The 21,947-nt window shown below is 43.2% G+C and overlaps 1 protein-coding gene across 1 annotated transcript in view; it reads right to left on the bottom strand.

Moving 5' to 3' along the window:
• Positions 1-21,947, bottom strand: part of LOC139254114 (adenylate cyclase type 10-like) — a 238,749-nt gene that overhangs the window by 203,440 nt on the left and 13,362 nt on the right. The window contains exons 3-7 of the mRNA XM_070873646.1: positions 20,918-20,956; positions 20,667-20,810; positions 16,825-17,030; positions 16,142-16,238; positions 15,955-16,043 (exon numbers count right to left, since the gene is read on the bottom strand). Of these exons, the coding sequence (XP_070729747.1) occupies positions 15,955-16,043; positions 16,142-16,238; positions 16,825-17,030; positions 20,667-20,810; positions 20,918-20,956 (575 nt within the window). The remainder of the gene's footprint in view (positions 1-15,954; positions 16,044-16,141; positions 16,239-16,824; positions 17,031-20,666; positions 20,811-20,917; positions 20,957-21,947) is intronic.

Below are 21,947 nucleotides of genomic sequence, written 5' to 3'. Positions count from 1 at the left end.
CACGAAGGAAGACACAAATAACCTTCCGGAAATAGTAGGGGACCGAGGGTCTAGTGAGAAGGAAGAACTGAAGGATATCCTTATTAGGTGGGAAATTGTGTCAGGGAAATTGATGGGATTGAAGGCCGATAAATCCCCGGGGCCTGACAGACTGCATCCCAGAGTACTTAAGGAAGTGGCCCTAGAAATAGTGGATGCATTGGTGATAATTTTCCAACAGTCTATCAACTCGGGATCAGTTCCTATGGACTGGAGGGTAGCTAATGTAACACCATTTTTTTAAAAGGGAGGGAGAGAGAAAGCGGGTAATTATAGACTGGTAAGCCTGACATCAGTGGTGGAGAAAATGTTGGAATCAATTATTAAGGATGAAATAGCAGCGCATTTGGAAAGCAGTGACAGGATCGGTCCAAGTCAGCATGGATTTATGAAGGGGAAATCATGCTTGACAAATCTTCTGGAATTTTTTGAGGATGTAACTAGTCGAGTGAACTTGGGAGAACCAGTGGATGTGGTGTATTTGGACTTTCAAAGGCTTTTGACAAGATCTCACACAAGAGATTGGTATGCAAAATCAAAGCACATGGTATTGGGGGTAATATACTGCCATGGATAGAGAACTGGTTTGCAGACAGGAAGCAGAGAGTCGGGATAAACGGGTCCTTTTCAAAATGGGAGGCAGTGACTAGCAGAGTGCCGCAGGGCTCAGTGCTGGGACCCCAGCTCTTTACAATATACATCAATGATTTGGATGAAGGAATTGAGTATAATATCTCCAAGTTTGCAGATGACACTAAACTGGGTGGCGGTGTAAGCTGTGAGGGGGACGCTAAGAGGCTGCAGGGTGACTTAGACAGGTTAGGTGAGTGGGCAAATGCATGGCAGATGTAGTATAATGTGGATAAATGTGAGGTTATCCACTTTGGGGGCAAAAACGCGAAGACAGAATATTATCTGAATGGTGGCAGATTAGGAAAAGGGGAGGTGCAACGGGACCTGGGTGTCATGGTTCATCAGTCATTGAAAGTTGGCATAGAGGTACAGCAGGCGCTGAAGAAGTCAAATGGTATGTTGGCCTTCATAGCTAGGTGATTTGAGTATAGGAGCGGGGAGGTCTTACTGCAGTTGTACAGGGCCTTGGTGAGGCCTCACCTGGAATATTGTGTTCAGTTTTGGTCTCCTAATCTGAGGAAGGACATTCTTGCTATTGAGGGAGTGCAGCGAAGGTTCACCAGACTGATTCCCGGGATGGCGGGACTGACATATGAGGAGAGACTGGATCAACTGGGCCTTTATATCTTGGAGTTTAGAAGGATGAGAGGGGATCTCATAGAAACATACAACATTCTGACGGGACAGGACAGGTTCGATGTGGGTAGATTGTTCCTGATGTTGGGGAAGTCCAGAACCAGGGGACATAGTCTTAGGATAAGGGGTAGGCCATTTAGGACTGAGATGAGGAGAAACTTCTTCACTCAGAGAATTGTTAACCTGTGGAATTCCCTGCCGCAGAGAGTTGTTGATGCCAGTTCATTGAATATATTCAAGAGGGAGTTAGATATGGCCCTTATGGCTAAGGGGATAAAGGGGTATGGAGAGAAAGCAGGAAAGGGGTACTGAGGGAATGATCAGCCATGATCTTATCGAATGGTGGTACAGGCTCGAAGGGCCGAATGGCCTGCTCCTGCACCTATTTTCTATGTTTCTTTGTTTCTATGTTTCTCTATCCCACACCTTACCTTCCCTCTGTTACTGACCATCACAACGTCCTCTTGGCCACAATGCTAGAATAAAGGCCACCACAAAGCATATTTTCCAATCCAACTTTATCCATATATGCATCCAATATTACATCAAGAAATCAACTAACTACCCTTCTGCATTCACTAAATGGCCGTCTTGTTTGTGAATTTGCCAAACCTACTGATGTCAGCAGTTGTACCTCAGTGGCTGCAGCATGGCTGGTGGAAAGCTGTTGACTTTCAGTGGGAGACACAGCAGATGGTCTTGCAGGATGACCTTGAATGGCTGGGAGTGTCAAATCAAATGACAGTGTTTCTTCCTCACTCTCCTCTCCCTCTTCTTGGGAACCACTGGCTGGGCAGGCTACAGTTCTTGGGTATCTGAAATGAGGGTTGTGATGTGGAGAGGGCTGGAAAGCAAGAGACGCAGGCTTAAACCATGCGTAGCTTGTATATCAGAAGAGATTGTGGGATGAGGGGAAGTGGGATGTGAGAAACATAGAAACATAGAAACAGAGAAAATAGGTGCAGGAGTAGGCCATTCGGCCCTTCTAGCCTGCACTGCCATTCAATGAGTTAATGGCTGAACATGCAACTTCAGTACCCCATTCCTGCTTTCTCACCATACCCCTTGATCCCCTTAGTAGTAAGGACTACATCTAACTCCTTTTTGAATATATTTAGTGAATTTGCCTCAACAACTTTCTGTGGTAGAGAATTCCACAGGTTCACCACTCTCTGGGTGAAGAAGTTCCTCCTCATCTCGGTCTTAAATGGCTTTCCCCTTATCCTTAGATTGTGACCCCTGGTTCTGGACTTCCCCAACATTGGGAACATTCTTCCTGCATCTAACCTGTCTAAACCCATCAGAATTTTCAATGTTTCTATGAGGTCCCCTCTCATTCTTCTGAACTCCAGTTGATCCTGTCTTTCTTGATAGGTCAGTCCCGCCATCCCGGGAATTAGTCTGGTGAACCTTCGCTGCACTCCCTCAATAGCAATAATGTCCTTCCTTAGGTTAGGAGACCAAAACTGTACACAAGACTCCAGGTGTGGCCTCACCAATGCCCTCGACAACTGTAGCATCACCTCCCTGCCCATGTACTCAAATCCCCTCGCTATGAAGGCCAACATGCCATTTGCTTTCTTAACCGCCTGCTGTACCTGCATGCCAACCTTCAATGACTGATGTACCATGACACCCAGGTCTCGTTGCACCTCCCCTTTTCCTAATCTGTCACCATTCAGATAATAGTCTGTCTCTCTGTTTTTACCACCAAAGTGGATAACCTCATATTTATCCACATTATACTTCATCTGCCATGCATTTGCCCACTCACCTAACCTATCCAAGTCGCTCTGCAGCCTCATAGCATCCTCCTCGCAGCTCACACTGCCACCTAACTTAGTGTCGTCCGCAAATTTGGAGATACTACATTTAATCCCCTCGTCTAAATCATTAATGTACAGTGTAAACGGCTGGGGCCCTAGCACAGAACCTTGCGGTACCCCACTAGTCACTGCCTGCCATTCTGAAAAGTACCCATTTACTCCTACTCTTTGCTTCCTGTCTGACAACCAGTTCTCAATCCATGTCAGCACACTACCCCCAATCCCATGTGCTTTAACTTTGCACATTAATCTCTTGTGTGGGACCTTGTCGAAAGCCTTCTGAAAGTCCAAATATACCACATCAACTGGTTCTTCCTTGTCCACTCTACTGGAAACATCCTCAAAAAATTCTAGAAGATTTGTCAAGCATGATTTCCCTTTCACAAATCCATGCTGACTTGGACCTATCATATTACCTCTTTCCAAATGCGCTGCTATGAATAATTGATTCCGTCACCTTACCCACTACTGATGTCAGGCTGACCGGTCGATAATTCCCTGTTTTCTCTCTCCCTCCTTTTTTAAAAAGTGGGGTTACATTGGCTACCCGCCACTCGATAGGAATTGATCCAGAGTCAATGGAATATTGGAAAATGACTGTCAATGCATCCGCTATTTCCAAGGCCACCTCCTTAAGTACCCTGGGATGCAGTCCATCAGGCCCTGGGGATTTATCGGCCTTCAATCCCATTAATTTCCCCAACACAATTTCCCGACTAATAAGGATTTCCCTCAGTTCCTCCTCCTTACTAGACCCTCTGACCCTTCTTATATCCGGAAGGTTGTTAGTGTCCTCCTTAGTGAATACCGAACCAAAGTACTAGTTCAATTGGTCCGCCATTTCTTTGTTCCCCGTTATCACTTCCCCTGATTCTGACTGCAGGCGACCTACGTTTGTCTTTACTGACCTTTTTCTCTTTACATATCTATAGAAACTTTTGCAATCCGTCTTAATGTTCCCTGCAAGCTTCTTCTCGTACTCCATTTTCCCTGCCCTAATCAAAACCTTTGTCCTCCTCTGCTGAGTTCTAAATTTCTCCCAGTCTCCGGCTTCACTGCTATTTCTGGCCAATTTGTATGCCACTTCCTTGGCTTTAATACTATCCCTGATTTCCCTTGATAGCCACGGTTGAGCCACCTTCCCTTTTTTATTTTTACGACAGACAGGAATGTACAATTGTTGTAGTTCATCCATGCGGCCTCTAAATGTCTGCCATTGCCCATCCACAGTCAACCCCTTAAGTATCATTCGCCAATCAATCCTAGCCAAAAATGCCTCATACCTTCAAAGTTACCCTTCTTTAAGTTCTGGACCATGGTCTCTGAATTAACTGTTTCATTCTCCATCCTAATGCAGAATTCCATCATATTATGGTCACTCTTCCCCAAGGGGCTCGCACAACGGGATTGCTAATTAATCATCTCTCATTACACAACACCCAGTCTAAGATGGCCTCCCCCCTGGTTGGTTCCTCGACATATTGGTCTAAAAAACCATCCCTTATGCACTCCAGGAAATCTTCCTCCACTGTATTGCTTCCAGTTTGGTTAGCCCAATATATGTGCATATTAAAGTCACCCATTATAACTGCTGCACCCTTATTGCATGCACCCCTAATTTCCTGTTTGATGCCCTCCCCAACATCACTACTACTATTTGGAGGTCTGTACACAACTCCACTAACGTTTTTTGCCCTTTTGTGTTCTGCAGTTCTACCCATATAGATTCCACATCATCCAAGCTAATGTCCATTCTAACTATTGCATTAATCTCCTCTTTAACCAGCAATGCTACCCCACCTCCTTTTCCTTTTATTCAACATTCAGGAAGGATAGAATAAAAGGAAAAGGAGGTGAGGTGAAGTTAGGAATATGAGGTCTGTGTCGTGTTCGGTAGGGATTGTTGGTAGATGAGTGATGGGGACGCGGCAGGGTCGTATACTGAGCAGTGTGTGAGGCTATAGGTGCAGTTGGTAGGAGATGGCTTTTGAAGATGAAGTCACTGAATTTGACCACTGGTCTGAGGTCATAAAACTGCATGCAGTTTTGGTTTCCGTATTTATGAAAGGATATACTTAATTTTGAGGCAGTTCAGATAAGATTCACTCGGTTGATTCCGGGGATGAGGGGGTTGACTTATGAGGAAAGGTTGAATAGGTTGGGCCTCTACTCATTGGAATTCAGAAGAATGAGAGGCGATCTTATCGAAACGTATAAGATTATGAGGGGGCTTGACAAGGTGGATGCAGAGAGGATGTTTCCACTGATGAGGGAGACTAGAACTAGAGGGCATGATCTTAGAATAAGGGGCTACCCATTTAAAACAGAGATGAGGAGAAATTTCTTCTCTGAGGGTTGTAAATCTGTGGAATTCGCTGCCTCAGAGCGTTGTGGAAGCTGGGACATTATTTCTGTCTTAAATTTATTCAGATAGTTTCTTAAATGATAAGGGGATATGGGATTATGGGGATCAGGCAGGGAAGTGGAGCTGAGTCCATGATCAGATCAGCCATGATCTTATTGAATGGCGGAGCAGGCTCGAGGGGCCGTATGGCCTACTCCTGTTCCTATTTCTTATGTACTTATAAAGCTTCTTTGGGCACTGAAGGCAGGTCCTGGAAGTGAAACTGTTGGCAGTGATGGCCTCAGTGATCTGGTCCCAGATCCTTCTTTCTGGAGGACCTCCTAGCCACATGTGGGTAGAGGACCTCGCTTCCAGTGTTGACCCCTTGCACAAAGGTGGAGTGCTGCGTGCGACACCCTGAGTACCCTTTACCTGGCTTGTTGAGCCATTTGTATTCGTGCTGAAATACTTTTCCCATTTTTTTAAGTTCAGTTTCAAGAGCTGAAGACTGTCATTTTGGAATTATTTTTAATTTTTTTTTCAGAAGGCAGTTTAGCTCTAAGGACTAAAGACTGCCTATTTTTTAAATTATTTTTTTTTTTTTTAAAGGCAGGTCCCTTTAATAGTTCAAGATTGCTTTCTAAAATGGCAGCCTGGCTTTAAGAAAACACTGTCTCGCTCCAGGGATGCTACGGCCATGCTACATTGGGCCTTCTGCTGAGCGCACCATCTGAAACAGTGAATTTATGATAGATTCTGCGCTGCAATCATTTAAATCAACAGGCAGCACCAGAATAACGGGGCTGCCTGCGCTCTTTTTACAGGTGTGGGTTAACCTCAACGTACGGTGGCACCACCCATTTTTGGGCTGTATCGGATTTCTCGGACTGTGTGTTTTTTTTATAGTATGGAGACCTGAACTTATTTTTTTTATTAGTTTCTGGGATGTGGGCGTCACTGGCAAGGCCAGCATTTATTGCCTATCCCTAATTGCCCTTGAGAAGGTGGTGGTGTTCTGCCTTCTTGAACTGCTCATAAGATAATGAGGGGGCTCGACAAGATGGATGCAGAGAGGATATTTCCACTCATAGGGGAAACTAAAACTAGGGGACATAGTCTCAGAATAAGGGGCCGCCCATTTAAAACTGAGATGAGGAGGATTTTCTTCTCTCAGAGGTTGTAAATCTATGGAATTCTCTGCCCGAGAGAATGTGGAGGCTGGGTCATTGAATATATTTAAGGCGGAGATAGACAGATTTTTGAGAGATAAGGGAATAAAGGGTTATGGGGAGCGGGCGGGGAAGTGGAGCCGAGTCCATGATCAGATCAGCCATGTTCTTATTAAATGGGGGAGCATGCTTGAGGGGCCAAATGGCCTACGCCTGCTCCCATTTCTTATGTTCTTATGTTGCAGTTCACATGGTGAATGTACTCCCATAGTGCTGTTAAGGAGGGAGCTCCAGGATTTTGACCCAGCGATGATGAAGGAATGGCGATATATTTCCAAGTCAGGATAGTGTGTGACTTACAGGGGATATTGGAGGTGATGGTGTTCCATGCGCCTGCTGCCCTTGTCTTTCTCGGTGGTAGAGGTTGTGGGTTATGGAAATTCTGTCGAAGAAGCCTTGGTCAGTTGCTGCAGTGCATTTTGTTGAAGATACAGACTGCAGCTACGGTGCACCGGTAGTGGAGGGAGTGAATGTTTAAGGTGGTAGATGGGATGCCAATCAAGCGGGATTCTTTGTCCTGGTTGGTGTCAAGCTGCGTCATTACGGCCTTGATCCAAACATAGACAAAAGAGATGAATTCCAGAGGTGAGGCGAGGCGAGAGTGACTGCCCTGGTTATTGAGGCAGCATCTGACTGAGTGTGGCATCAAGGAGCTCTAGTAAAATTGACGTCAATGGGAATCAGGGGAAAACTCTCCACTGGCTGGAGTCATACCTAGCACAAAGGAAGATGGTTGTGCTTGTTGGACGTCAATCATCCCAGCCCCAGGACATCGCTGCAGGAGTTTCTCTAGGCCCAACCATCTTCAGCTGCTTCATCAATGACCTTCCCTCCATCATAAGATCAGAAGTGAGGATGTTCGTTGATAACTGCAGTGCTCAGTTCCATTCGCAACTCCTCAGAAAATGCAGCAGTCATGCCAAAATTCAGGCTTGGGCTGATAAGTGGCAAGTAACATTTGCGCCACACAAGTGCCAGGCAATAACCATCTCCAACAAGCAAGAGTCTAACCACCTCCCCTTGATATTCAATGGCAGTACCATCGCCAAATCCTCCACCATCATACCCTGGAGGTCATCATTGACCAGAAATTTAACTGGACCAGCCACATAAATACCGTAGCAACAAGAGGTGGTCAGAGGCTGGATATTATGCGGCGAGTGTGTCACCTCCTGACTCACCAAAGTCTTTCCACCATCTACACGGCACGTCAGAAGTGTGATGGAATACTCTCCACTCGCCTGGATGATGGGACAGGATATACTCAAGGATGGTGATAAATGTGTCTGAGACAGCTCTCCCAATTTTGCCACAATTCCCCTAGATGTTAGTGAGGAGGACTTTGCAGGGTCAACTGGGCTAAGAGTGCCATTGTCGTGTCCGAAGCTGGTGCTGAGGTTGGTGCTGAGTGGTCCGGCGATTTTATTCTTATTATTGTTTCTTATAGCGGTTTGTTACAACTGAATGGCTTGCTAGGCCATTTCAGAGGGAACCTATGAGTCAACCACATTGCAGTGGGTCTGGAATCACATATAGGCCAGACCAGGTAAGGACAGCAGATTTCCTTCCCTAAAAGAACATTAGTGAACCAGATGGGTTTTTAATGACAATCCGGTAATTTTGTGGTCACGATTACTGATACTACCTTTTTATTCCAGATTGATTTAATTAACTGAATTTAATTCCTCAACTGCCATAGTGGGATTATTCGTCCAAGCCTCTGGATTACTAGGCCAGTAACATAACCATTTGGCTACCGTTCCCAAAGTGCAGCCTGACCAGGGTCCTATACACGTTTAACATTATTTCATTACTTTTGAATGCTATATCCCTAGAAATAAATCCCAGTGCTTTGCTTCCATTTTTAATTGCTGTGCTGATCTGAGATGCTGCTTTTAATGATTTGTTCACTAGTATCCCCACATCCCTTTCCTCTGCCACCCATTCAGTTTCTGATTTTCGACAGTGTAGGTGATGTTTCTGTTTTTCCTACCAAAGTGCATCACCTCACTTTTATCTATCTGTCACTTAACTGCCTAATCTGCAAGTTTTCTCATTTCGTCTTCCTATATTACAACAGTGACTACACTTCCAAAGTGCTTCATTGGCTGCAAAGTGCTTTGGCATGTCCCGAGGTCATGAAAGGTGCTATATAAATGCAAATCTTTCTTTCTTTAATATTTTGCATTCTTCTTCAATGTTAGCTATACCCACCAGCTTGGTATCATCTGTAAATTTTAATATGTCCCAAGTCCAAATCATTAATGTAAATTATGAACAACAGTGGTCCCAACACTAATCTATATGGAACAGTACTTTCTACCTTTCTACAATCTGAATAACTACCCTTTACCCCTACTCTGCTTTCTAATTTTTTGCCTATTTTCTATCCATTCAGATATTTGTCCCCTGACTCCACATACCGTGGTACCTAATCAAAGACCTTTGAAAGTCCAAGTATATGGCATCTACTACATTATTCCTGTCTACTCTTTTCATTACCTCTCCAAAGAATTCTATCAGATTCGTTAAGCAGCAGTTAGATTTTTGGAATCCATGCTGAATATTTTTTATTATATTTTGTCACTAAATGCTCTTCTACCACTTACATTAGTATAGATTCCAGCATCTTTCATATCAGACGTTAAGCTGACTGGTCAATAGTTTCCAGATTTTGTTCCAACAACACTAGCTGTCCGCCAGTCCTCTGACATGGCACAGTTGTATATATAAACTCTGCTATCTCCTCCCTAGTTTCCTTGATGCGTGGGTTCATAGAAATCAGAGGTTTACAGCACAGAAGGAGACCATTTCGGCCCATCGTGTTCGCGCCGGCCAACAAAGAGCTATCCAGCCTAATCCCACTTTCCAGCTCTTGGGACGTAGCCCTGTAGTCTATGGTACTTCAAGTATTTTTTAAATGTGGTGAGGGTTTCTGCCTCTACCACCCTTTCAGGCAGTGAGTTCCAGATCCCGAACACCCTCTTGGTGAAGAAATCTTCCCTCAAATCCCCTCTAAACCTTCTACCAATTACTTTAAATCTATGCCCCCTGATTGTTGACCCCTCTGCTAAGGGAAATAGGTCGGTGCTATCCACTCTATCTAGGCCCCTCATAATTTTATACACCTCGATACGATCTAGCCTCCTCTGTTCCAAAAAAAACCCCAGCTGATCCAATCATACCACCCCAACTTGAGGTTTTGTCCTCCTTTATTTTTGCTAGTTTGTCAATTATCCAATTCCCTTTTGAAAACCACGATTGAGCCTCACTGATAAAATGCGACATCACCACTGACACCTGGGAGTCCCTGGCCAAAGACCACCCTTAGTGGAGAAAGTGCATCCGAGAGGGCGCTGAGCACTTCGAGTCTCAATGCCGAAAGCATGCAGAAATCATGCGCAGGCAGTGGAAAGTGTGTGCGGCAAACCAGTCCCACTCACCCCTTCCCTCAATGACTATCTGTCCCACCTGTAACAGGGACTGTGGCTCTCGTATTGGACTGTTCTGCCACCAAAGAACTCACTTCAGAAGTGAAAGCAAGTCTTCCTCGATTCCAAGGGACTGCCTATGATGATGATATCACCCTCAGCAGTGCATTCCAGATCCTAACCACTCGATGGGTTAAAGTTTTTCCTCATGTTGCCTTTGGTTCTTTTATCAATCACCTTAAATCTGTGTCCACTGGTTCTCGACCCTTCTGATAATGTTTCTCTCTATCTACTCTGTCTGGACTCCTCATGGTTTTGAATATCTCTATCAAATATCATCTTAACCTTCTCTGTTTCATGGAGAACAACTCTAGCTTCTCTAGTCTACTCACATAACTGAAGTCCCTCATCCCTGGAATCATTCTCAAATCTTTTCTGCAGCGTTGCCAAATTTGAAAAAATTATTAAAAATCTTACATCTGTGCACAATTTGGCTAGAATTCGAGGAAGGAAGGGATAAACCGAGCAATTACAGGCCATTCAGTTTAACCTCGGTGGTGGGCAAATTACTGGAATCAATTCTGAGGGACAGGACAAACCTTCATTTCAAAAAGCACAGATTAATCAAGGACAGTCAGCATGGATTTATTAAGGGAAGGACGTGTCTGACTAACTTGATTTGAGTTCTTTGAGGAGGTAACAAGGAAGGTTGATGAGGGCAGTGCATATGATGAGGTTTACATATATTTTAGCAAGGCTTTTGACAAGGTCTCACATGGTAGGCTGATCAAACAAGTAAAAGCCCATGGGATCCAAGGGAGAGTAGCAAATTGGAGCCAAAATTACTGGAAGGCTGTTTCTAGTGGGTTTCCACAGGGCTCTGTCCCTTACTTTTTGTAGTATATATTCATGATTTAGACTTAAATGTAGGGGGCATTATAAAGAAATTTGCAGATGATTGTGAAGAGGAAAGCTCTAGACTGCAGGAAGATATCGATGAACTGGTCAGTTGGGCAGAAAAGTGGCACATGGAATTCAATCCAGAAAAATGTGAGGTAATGCATTTGAGGAGGGGCAACAAGGCAAGGGAACATGCAATAAATGGGAGGATACGGAGAGGTGTGGAGAAGCAGAGGGACCTTGGAATATATGTCCGCAGATCCTTAAAGGTAGCAGGACAGGTCAATAAGTTAGTTAAAAAAGGATACAGAATGCTTTCTTTTATTAGCCGAGGCATAGAATACAAGAGCAGGGAAGTTATGTTGAACTGTATACGACACTAGTTAGGCCACAGCTTAAGTACTGCGTGCAGTTCTGGTCACCACATTACAGGAAGGATGTGATTGCACTAGAAAGGGTGTAGAGGAGAATTACGAGGATATTGCCAGGACTGAAAAACTTTAGTTATGAAGAAAGATTGGATTGGCTAGGTTGTTTTCCTTGGAACAGAGGAAGCTAAAGGGAGATTTAATTGAGGTGTGTAAAATTATGAGGGGCCTAGATAGAGTGGATAGGAAGCATGGGAGTGTACTATAGACCCCCAGTCAGAGGGAGATAGAAGAACAAATATGTGGGTAAATTGCTGCAAAGTGCAAAAACTATAGTTCTGTAATAGTGGGGGATTTCAACTACCCTAATATTAACTGAGGAAAAAGCAGTGTGAATAGCACAGAGGGTGTGGAATTACTAAAATGCATTCAGGAGAACTTCTTTAGCCAGAATGTAACAAGCCTAACAAGGGAGGGGGCGGTTCTGGACTTGGTTTTGAGGAATAAAGAGGGGCAGGTGGAAGGGATAACAGTGGGAGATCATTTTAGTGCTAGTGATCATAATTCAGTAAGATTTAGGGTAGTTATGGAAAAGGACAAAAGGAGGACCAGGAAAAAATGTTCTCAAATTAGGTAAAGGCAATTTTGCTGAGCTGAGATAGGTTTGGCCAAAGTGGACTGGAAACGACTACTTGATGGTAAATCAGTGTCAAAGCAGTGGTAGGCATTCAAGGAGGAGATCCTGAGGATACAGAGAAAGTATATTCCCTTAAAAAAAAAGGGTGGGGCTAACAAATCTAGAGCCCTCTGGATGTCAAGGGACATACAGAAAAAAGAAAAAAAGAGAAGCTTATGACAGATTCCGAGAACTCAATACTGCAGAGACTCTAGAGGAATATAATAAGTGCAGGGGTGCAATTAAAAGGATATCAGGAAAGCAAAGAGAGAGCATGAAAGAATGTTGGCAAGTAAAATCAGGGAAAACCCAAAGATGTTTTATAAATACATTAAGAACAAGAGAAGGAGTGGGGCCTATTAGAGACCACAAAGGAAATCTGTGTGTGGAAGCAGAAGATGTGGGTATGATTCTTAATGAATACTTTGCATCTGTTTTCACAAAATAGAGGGGCAATGCAGACTTTGCAATGAGGGAGTGTGAGAGTAGAAGTATTAAGGAGCTTAGCAGCTTTGAAAGTTGGATAAATCCCCAGACCAGGATGAAATGTATCCCAGGCTGTTAAGAGAAGAAAAAGATGAAATAGCAGAGGCTCTGACCATCATTTTCCAGTACTCTCTAGCTACAGGTGTGGTGCCAGAGGACTGCTAATGTTGTACCTTTTTTTAAAAAAAGGAGAAAGGGATAGACCAAGTAATTACAGGCCAGTCAGCCTAACCTTGTTGAGAAAAGTCCTGAGGGACAGGATAAATCTTCATTTGGAAAGACATGGATAAATCAAGGACAGTCAGCATGGATTTGTTAAGGAAAGGTCGTGTCTGACTAACTTGATTGAATTTTTCGAGGAGGTAACCAGGATGGTCAATGAGAGCAGTGCGTACGATGTAGTGTATATGGATTTTAGCAAAGCTTTTGATAAGGTCCCACATGGCAGACTGATCACAAAAGTAAAAGCCCATGGGCAAAGTGCCAAGTTGGTTCCAAAATTGGTTCAGAGGCAGGAAGCAAAGTGTGTTTTTGTGACTGGAAGGCTGTATCCAGTGGGGTTCCGCAGGGCTCAGAACTGGGTCCCTTGCTTTTTGTGGTGTATATCAATGACTTGGACTTGAATGTTGGGGGTATGATTAAGAAGATTTCAAATGACACTAAAATAGGCTGTGTGGTTGATAATGATGAAGAAAGCTGCGGACTGCAGGAAGATATCAATGTACTGGTCAGGTGGGCAGAACAGTGGCAAATGGAATTCAATCCGAATAAGTGTGAGGTAATCCATTTGGGGAAATCTCAAAAGGCAAGGGAATAAATGGTACGACACTGAAAAGTAGAGGAACAAAGAGACCTTGGAGTGCAGGTTCACAGATCCCTAAAGGTAGCAGGCAGGTAGATAAGGTAGTTCAGAAAGCATTGCCTTTAATACTTGCCTTTATTAACTCTTGGTCGGCCAGCGCAGACACGATGGGCTGAAATGGCCTCCTTCCGGGCTCTAAATTTCCATGATTCTATGATTCTATGATCAATTTCTCTTAGCAGAGGGATCAATAACTAGGGGGCATAGATTTAAAGTCATTGGTAGAAGGATTAGAGGGGAGATCAGGAAACATTTCTTCACCCAGAGGGTGATGGGAGTTGAACTGCCTGAAAGGGTGATAGAGGCAGAAACCCTCATCACATTTAAAAAGTACTTGGATGTGCACGTAAAGAGCCGTAATCTACAGGGCTACGGACCTAATGCTGGAAGGTGGGATTAGGCTGGGTAACTCTTTTTAGATCAGCACGGACATGATGGGCTGAATGGTCTCCTTCTGCATCCTAATTTTTCTGATTCTATAATACAGGAACCCCTGACTCAGTTTCCCAGGTAAGGAGTCACTGTCCCAGTATTGCAAAGATGGTGCGACAACACCCTCTCCCACATTGGGAAGACCACAGGCTGTTACTGCTGCGTCCCAGGCTCTATTGCCAGCATCACCCTGGTAAGCCTGAAAAGTAGCAGTAATACAGGCAGACGGGAGGGAAATCTACCCACCCAGACTGCCACTTTACATATGATGGGTGGGGAAGGACAAGCCAGCAGGCGATGATTACTGGCACAATCATATCGGGACAAAGAGAGCTGTCATGCGGGAGGATGGGTAATGGTTGAGAGAATGTCTTCTTATTTGCAAGTAGGGAAAGAAGGTCAGCAGTAGGATCAAAGATTTGACAGAGGAGATGACTCCTGAGGGGACCTATCCTCTTGTGCTCCTTGAAGCAGTCAGCAGGGACTCCTTTGAATGCACAACATCCTTGTGGCCCACTCTGTGTAATTATGGATCTGTAGGAGCCAGGGTCTCCTTCTCAGCAATGTCAAACTGTAGCCCTTCCTGAATAGAAAAGTTGTGAAGGGAACAACAACCTATCACTATTCTGGACACCTGATTTGGAACATACTGAAGATCCCCTCCAGACTTGCTAGGCAGCAAAAGCATGCTTTCAACACCCCGTGATCCTTTCAATCAACAGGCAGGTAGCTGCTTGCATCTCATTATAGCCCTCCTCTGCTACTGTTTCAGCCACTTGGATATGTGAGCAGTGAGTATGTTTTGTTGCCCATAAGGCATCCTTCGATATAATTATTTTCCCTGAATATTGAAGAATGAAGGAAACATGGCAATTTCCTGCGCTAATATGGAGGATCCTCTCATTGTTGTCAAATACTATCGAGATATTGAAGGAGCGGAATCCCTTCGGGTTGAGGTAGGCGAGTGAGCGTTGTGTGCGTGCCCTCAATGCAACGTGCGTGTCATCGATTGCACCCTGGACTTCGGGGTAACAAGTTTCCTGCACTATTTATACACTTCTAATGGGCAGACAACAGAAAGGAAATTCACTCACTTGGTGCCCCGTTTAAATTTACAAATTTTCAGACAGCCCACTCGAAACATATGAACTTAAGAAATAGGAGCAGGAGTAGGCCACTCACTCCTTCGAGCCTGCTCCGCCATTCAATAAGAACATGGCTGATCTTCTACCTCAACTCCACCTTCCCATACTATCCACATATCCCTTGATTCCCTTAGTATCCAAAAATCTATCGACCTCTGTCTTGAATATACTCAATGACTGAGCATCCATAGCTCTCTGAGATAGAGAATTCTGAAGATTCAGAACCCTTTGATTCACAATAATATCTGGTTCAAAATCAGAAGAATGGCAATCCTAATTTAGGAATATTTATTTCCTAATTAATACAAAGCTTTTATAATAGCAGTGAGGCGCATACTCTATTATCCAATATCCTTCCAGGTTTTTAGCTGTTGCAAATAATAGTATATTCATCATCATCATAGGCAATCCCTCAGGGTCGAGGATGACTTGCTTCCACAGTAAAAATGAGTACTCAGGTGACTGATGAACTCATTTTAAATGGTGGAAGATACCTGTGCATGAATTCTTTTAACATGGGGTGGCCGGCCGTTGCATCACATTAGTATATTATCTGGTATTAGGCCCATCATTCTGTCATGTTTTGTGCTTTTCAAATGAAGGAATAAGAGTGATATGCAGAAACCAGTTTCGAAAACTTGCAATTCAAGTAAACAATGACTTTGTTCAGATTAAAAAGACAGAATGGGAATAAGACTGAAAATTATAATTCATACAATGTGTATATCCATATACTGCTGAAGCAATCTGACAAAATAAAGCAAAATCTTGGAAATCCATCAATCGCTAAAGACCTTAAGGTGAAGAAGGACTCCAGATAATACATCCAGGAACACATGGAGTATCAAAATAAAGTATCCAATCCTTCAGATAAGTTTAACAAAGGTAGATGTTACAATCTGATTATGCACATTCAAAATGATTCACGACATCTTAGAATTTCATACCTTTAGCAAAACTGTTCTCAGGAGATATTTACGGAGGATAGCTTCAAGATGTGGGTTGGGCAATAACCTCGATGTTTTTCTTATTGCCTCTATAAATGAATCAACAGTCAGCTTCTTGTGTCCAAATGAAAGCTCAAATATAGCAGCTAGCCAGCCATAGAAAATATAAACTATGGAATGAACATACTTTTATTAACACCAACTTCTTGAAATTCCAAATGGGGTCCCATAGTTTTTAAATAGTCTTCAACTATATAGTGAGGATCTCTCTTAATGTAGCGCACCTGCATTAAAAGCACATTTTAAAACTGAAGTATCTATTTGTTTCATAACCACTTATGCCAACAGACAACTAACATTATTTTGTGTTAACATTTTGTTATATTACTATTGCTAACCTTAGCTGTAAACAGTGTACAGATAATTTCAAGTTGTTTATTATTTTCAAATTTAAAATTGGTAAAGTAATTGACATTTATTAATGTTTGAAAATCTTCATAGCAACATAGCTCAAAATATACTTCCTTTTTTTTTTGAACAGTGGTGTAATATGTCAAAATTGAAAAAAGGATAAATAACCATTGCCAAACAATCCATAAAGCAAACATCTAAATGTCTTGACTACTTTCAAGAAACTGTAGCCGAAAGTATGGACCCTCTTACCAAGTATACCAAGAGAGTAAGATCAGATTACACAAATGGAAATTAGTGAAATTTAAATTTAGAAAAGATATAAGGAACAAATCCTTTAATGGAAAAATGACAGACATTTGAGATATATAACAAAGTAAAGCAATAAAGGCAAAGTACTGTTATTAAAATTATAATTCAGCACAACTATGAACAAAACATGAAGAACCTTTTAATTACCTTTACAGCTCTTTCATTTTCTATCTTTTCAACAACTAGATTGTCTCTGTCACACAGCTCCCAGGCATTTGGGGATAAAATAACAGTATTGGCTGAAGCAAGTCCTTCAGCTTTCCGAACTTCATCTACTGCTCGACCAATCAGTGCATAATAGCGAGATTCATCATCTCCCATTACCACTTTGGAAAGTTTTCCTGCTGAAATACCTGCAAAGAAAATGCACCTTCCATTCATCACTGATAATCTGAATCTCACTTTGCAACACCAGGCATGTTTATCTGCCTCAATATTTATTAACAGCAACACTTGTTTGTCTGAATTGCACTCTGTACCTCACTATATCAACCAAAGAGTTAAATCAAAAATAACTCTCAATGCATCAGAAATATACACTTCAACTGGTTCAATTCACTCACACCTTAAACCTTAAATACAAGGGCTACTGCAAGGTCAGAATCCGAGCATCATAGTTTCCATGGCAGCAGTTTCCATGGCAGAAGTTCTGTGATGGAAGGTGTTAAATTTGTCATGAGACTCTCCATCATGGTAGGTGCGACTGCATTGCTCATGGAGTGGACTACTAGTTCCACATTGGAACATTGGAGGTTGCAGGTGGACTCCTCCATGCTACCATGACATTCTGTGCAAGATCTCCAGGAGGCTGCCAATCATTTACTGGTGTATGCCATTAGCCTTGTTCAATAGTCTGGCCCATTAAAGTCTGCATCCGAGTCCTCTGCAGCAGAACTAGTATGCATCCTTGCCATCCGATGAGCTGGTACCTGTGGTATCCTATCCCCCTGCCCTAGCTCCTGCACATTGTGCCCGGTGACTCACTATGTGCAGATCCCCCTAACATCTATGGTCTGTGTGGTGTCAGTATCTGCAACAGTGAGATCAAGTGACAATGGGTCTTCATGTTCACTCTGCTCCTCTTCATCTACTAACTGAGGGGCTTCCACATTCTGATGAGCTTAAATTAAAAAGGGATAGGTTGTGGTGTGAGGGTTAGTAGAGAGGAAGAAGTGTGTGTTGAACGCATCTGCAGCTTGTCATGCAGAGTGTGTGGGGTGAGGAAGAAGTCTGAAGAAACAAGGATGAACATAGAATCATAGAAATTTGCAGCACGGAAGGAGGCCATTTCGGCCCATCGTGTCCGCGCCGGCCGACCAAGAGCTATCCAGCCTAATCCCACTTTACAGCTCTTAGTCCATAGCCCTGTAAATTACGGCACTTTAAGTGCACATCCAAGAATTTTTTTAATGTGGTGAGGCTATCTGCCTCAACACCCTTTCAGGCAGTGAGTTCCAGACACCCATCACCCTCTGGATAAAGAAATGTCCCCATATATCTCCTCTATACCCCTGGTGGTGGTGACCAGAACTGCACACAGTACTCCAGCTGTGGCCTAACCAGTGAACTCAACCCTTTTTAGCATGGAAGCAAGTCATCCTTGATTTGAGGGACTGTCTATGATGATGATGATGTTTTATACAGTTCAAGCATAACGTCCTTGATCTTGTATTCCATGCCTCGACTAATAAAAGCAATTATTCCATATGCCTCCTTATCCACCTTATCTACCTGGCCTGCTACCTTCAGGGATCTGTAGACCTGCACTCCAATGTCTCTTTGTTCCTCTACACTTTTCAGTATTGCACCATTTACTGTGTATTCCCTTGCCTTGTTAGATTTACCCAAATGCATTATCTCAGTCTTATCCGGATTGAATTCCATTTGCCACAGTTCTGCCAACCTAACCAGTACATTGATATCTTCCTGCAGTCTACAGCTTTCTTCATTATCAACCACACATCCTATTTTTGTGTTATCTGCAAACTTCTTAATCATATCCCCAACATTCAAGTCCTGAAGTCATTGATATACACCACAAAAAGCAAGGGACCCAGTACTGAGCCCTGCAGAACCCCACTGGATACAGTCTTCGAGTTATTTTAACTCCCAGATGTTTTAATACATCAGACCGGACACCCATCCAAATCTGGCATCAATGAAGTGAGACCAACCGGCAGGAGTCAGGCGAATGTGGCAGGAGGACCCAAAGTCACACAAATGATCCCCAGCAGTCAGGCACATGGATCCTCGACTACCAAACCACAGGCCCACTCCTCATGGCCCCAAGCTGCAGGAGCCCCACTGCCAAACCCAACAACCGCTGTCCCAGTGCTGTAACCTCCCCCTCAATACTACCAAACCCCAGAACCTACTTCACCTCTTTTTTTATTCCAGATTTCCTCTTAGCTTTCATGCCTGTTCCATCCCAGGTTCCATCTCCATGCTGAAAAAACACTGGACCACCCTTCCAAACTTCAAGATGACACCCTCCCATTCTGGTAAACCCCAGGATCACCACCCCAGTTCTGCCAAAATACAGGATTTCTCCACGATGCTACCAAAGCTCTGGAGCCCACCCCTCACAAAACAACTCCCTTCACTGCTGCTGCACAAAGACGTAGCTCTAACCTGATCTATCTTGCTTACTATCCTCCTGTGTACTCATGACTTTAAAAAAAACGTAAAAATTGACCACAGAGATAACGAAATCAAAGCCACAAGTATGCAGTTTTCACAGAAAAATAGGCAAAGTTGTGAAAGTCAATCCCCAAAAAACTGATAAAAATCTCAAAATGCTAAGTAATAGAAACAGAATTTTTACTTTCTGGGACCTAAATCTGATAGCACTATATATTTGGCACGAAACAATCAGCACACTACATTTGTGCACTTGAAGAGAAAAGCCCGGTTGGAGATAAACGGGAGGTGGGAGCACCTGGCCCGCAATATTAATGTGGTTGCAGAAGGATTAGTCCGGCTTCTCCTCGCTCCACTTTAGGGCAAGTTAAAAAAACTTACTGGTTACCAATACCTCTTACCGCTGATTAAGTCAGTGCTGAGTTTGAAAAATTAGTCAGAGCTTGCTCAGCACAAATTCCACTAGTCTTAACAAATTTTTAGAAAATGGGTGCAGGATCGTCATTTTCAATATATTAGGTCAGGGCCAACTTTAATAAAAAGGCCCTGACAAATTTAACGGTAGCCCAAACACCCATGCAAAGAGCGCATGCGCTGTCGCTCTGCTAAATTAGTCATGTAGGAAGATCCAAGTGCTGGAATATACTCCACTAAGAACAAGTGGGAAATTAAAAAAGTTAGAACACGGGCTTCATTTGAATGCCACCGATCAGCTGCTCGCCCATTTCAGGTAGCTGGCCAACGGGTTGGGGAATGAAGATCAGGAGAAGGTGCAAAGAGAAGGCTTCCCGACAGCTTTGCCTGGCACAGGTGCCATGCTCAGGAATGAGTTAAAATGCCATTGGAGTCCGGCTACGGCGATGGTAAGCACTTCCGGTCGGGCAGCCAACTTCCAGCGCCCCACCGGAATTTTTAGTGCTGGTTTCGACGGGGCATGGAGCGTGGAGCGTTACCGCTTGGAAGTTAGAGGATGTGCAACCACAGTTTTAAAATGAGGAATCAGCAGGAAATGGAGCTGTTCCATTTCAACTGCTCCTTCGCTCCTTTACCACTGACCAGGAAAGTTAAAATTCCCCCTTTAATTTCTAAAAACTCATAATTTGACCTAAATAAGCAACAAAGTAATAAGATATAGTTAATTGAAAGATTTTTTTTTTAAAAGAAAACAAATGTGAACTATTATATCAGCACAAATTTTGTGTGCTTATGAAACATGTTTAATAGTCAATGATATGTCTGATACTGTTGTTTGTTCCAAAACAAGTTCAACATTCACTGCAATATATAAATTGAATATGACGCGATTACAAGTTAAAGTTTACTAACGGGTTTAAACACTTAGTAATTACCTATTTTTACTCTGAGTTTGACTCCAACCTCAGTCTCCTTATTATCACATTTGTCCTGGATAGTTAGACTACATTTTACCGCTAAAGTGAGAATCTCACTCAGTGCTTTCCTTCTCTCTTTCCATAGTGCCAACATTGCATCACCTGCAGGAAAGAAAATGATCATACCCAACATTAAACAATAATTCTGTTGTGCTATCCAAAATAAATATTGGGTAAGTGAAAGAATATATTACTTTGCAACTTTTTACCTGCATAGTTCACAATATCTCCCCCTGCTCGAAGAATATCTAAAAATAAATTAGGATTATTAAGATTTATTTAGTTATTACAGAAGCGTAATAAGTCAAAACCAAAAGAATATAAATAGCCATTTCAACAGTCTTTCGGTTTTCTGTCGCCTGTTAGCGCCCCGGCGGTGATAAGTACTTCCAGTCGGGCAGCCAATTTTCGGTGCCGGTTTCGACGGGACACAGAGCGTTACCGCCTGGAAGTTAGGGGATGTGAACGCCCCTGGTTGTGACACCAGCTCCATTTTTGGCTAACGCCCGATCCATAGCACTCCATAGGGCACCCTGCTGGGACCGCTTGTGAAAGCGGGCGGTCCGAGCTGTAGCGGCTGCAGTGAGGTAATTAATGTCAACCTCAGGTAAGTGTGATTGTTTTTTTTGCGATTTATTTTGTGGTGGCGTGAGTTATTTATTGGAAATATTTTTGGTGATTTTTTTTTCAGGCTTTTTTTCCCCCAGGGCTCTCTTACAATGCTCTGAGGCTAGCTGTTTAGCTACAATTGCTCAGCCGGCCTAGCGCCATAAGAGAGGTGTGTAACGCCTCCCTTAGCACTCTACCCCACACTCAGGGCCCAGCTCATGAATTTTGCTGACTGAGGCGCAAACTACTGTTCCTGGGCGCAAACTTTACCGCCCCGCCGCCATTACCGCCCCGAAATGAGCGGAACCGAAAATCCAGCTCTTTACGTTATTTAAAAGCTATATTACATCATCTTCTGAATTACTACACATTTTGGAATGGATTAAAATGGGTTCTTAGAGGCTACCATCTCAAATCCACCACTAAAAAATTGTATCTGAATTATCCTCCAAAAAAAATTGCTAGTTCCATTTAAGTTCCACTGGGAGCCCAATCCACCCCTTAAATGGAGTAAAGGAGGCATAAATGGAATCTGACACACTATATAAATGGAGGTCGGAGCTGTAGGAAGGTATCCCCAAGGTGGATAACATATTGAATGGGTCATATTTTGTGCTGTTATTGAAGATT

This window comes from Pristiophorus japonicus, chromosome 3 (genome assembly GCF_044704955.1).
Source record: "Pristiophorus japonicus isolate sPriJap1 chromosome 3, sPriJap1.hap1, whole genome shotgun sequence".
Classification (NCBI taxonomy): domain Eukaryota; kingdom Metazoa; phylum Chordata; class Chondrichthyes; family Pristiophoridae; genus Pristiophorus; species Pristiophorus japonicus.
The sequence above is the reverse complement of the archived record's forward strand: the minus strand, read 5'-3'. Positions and strand labels throughout refer to the sequence as shown.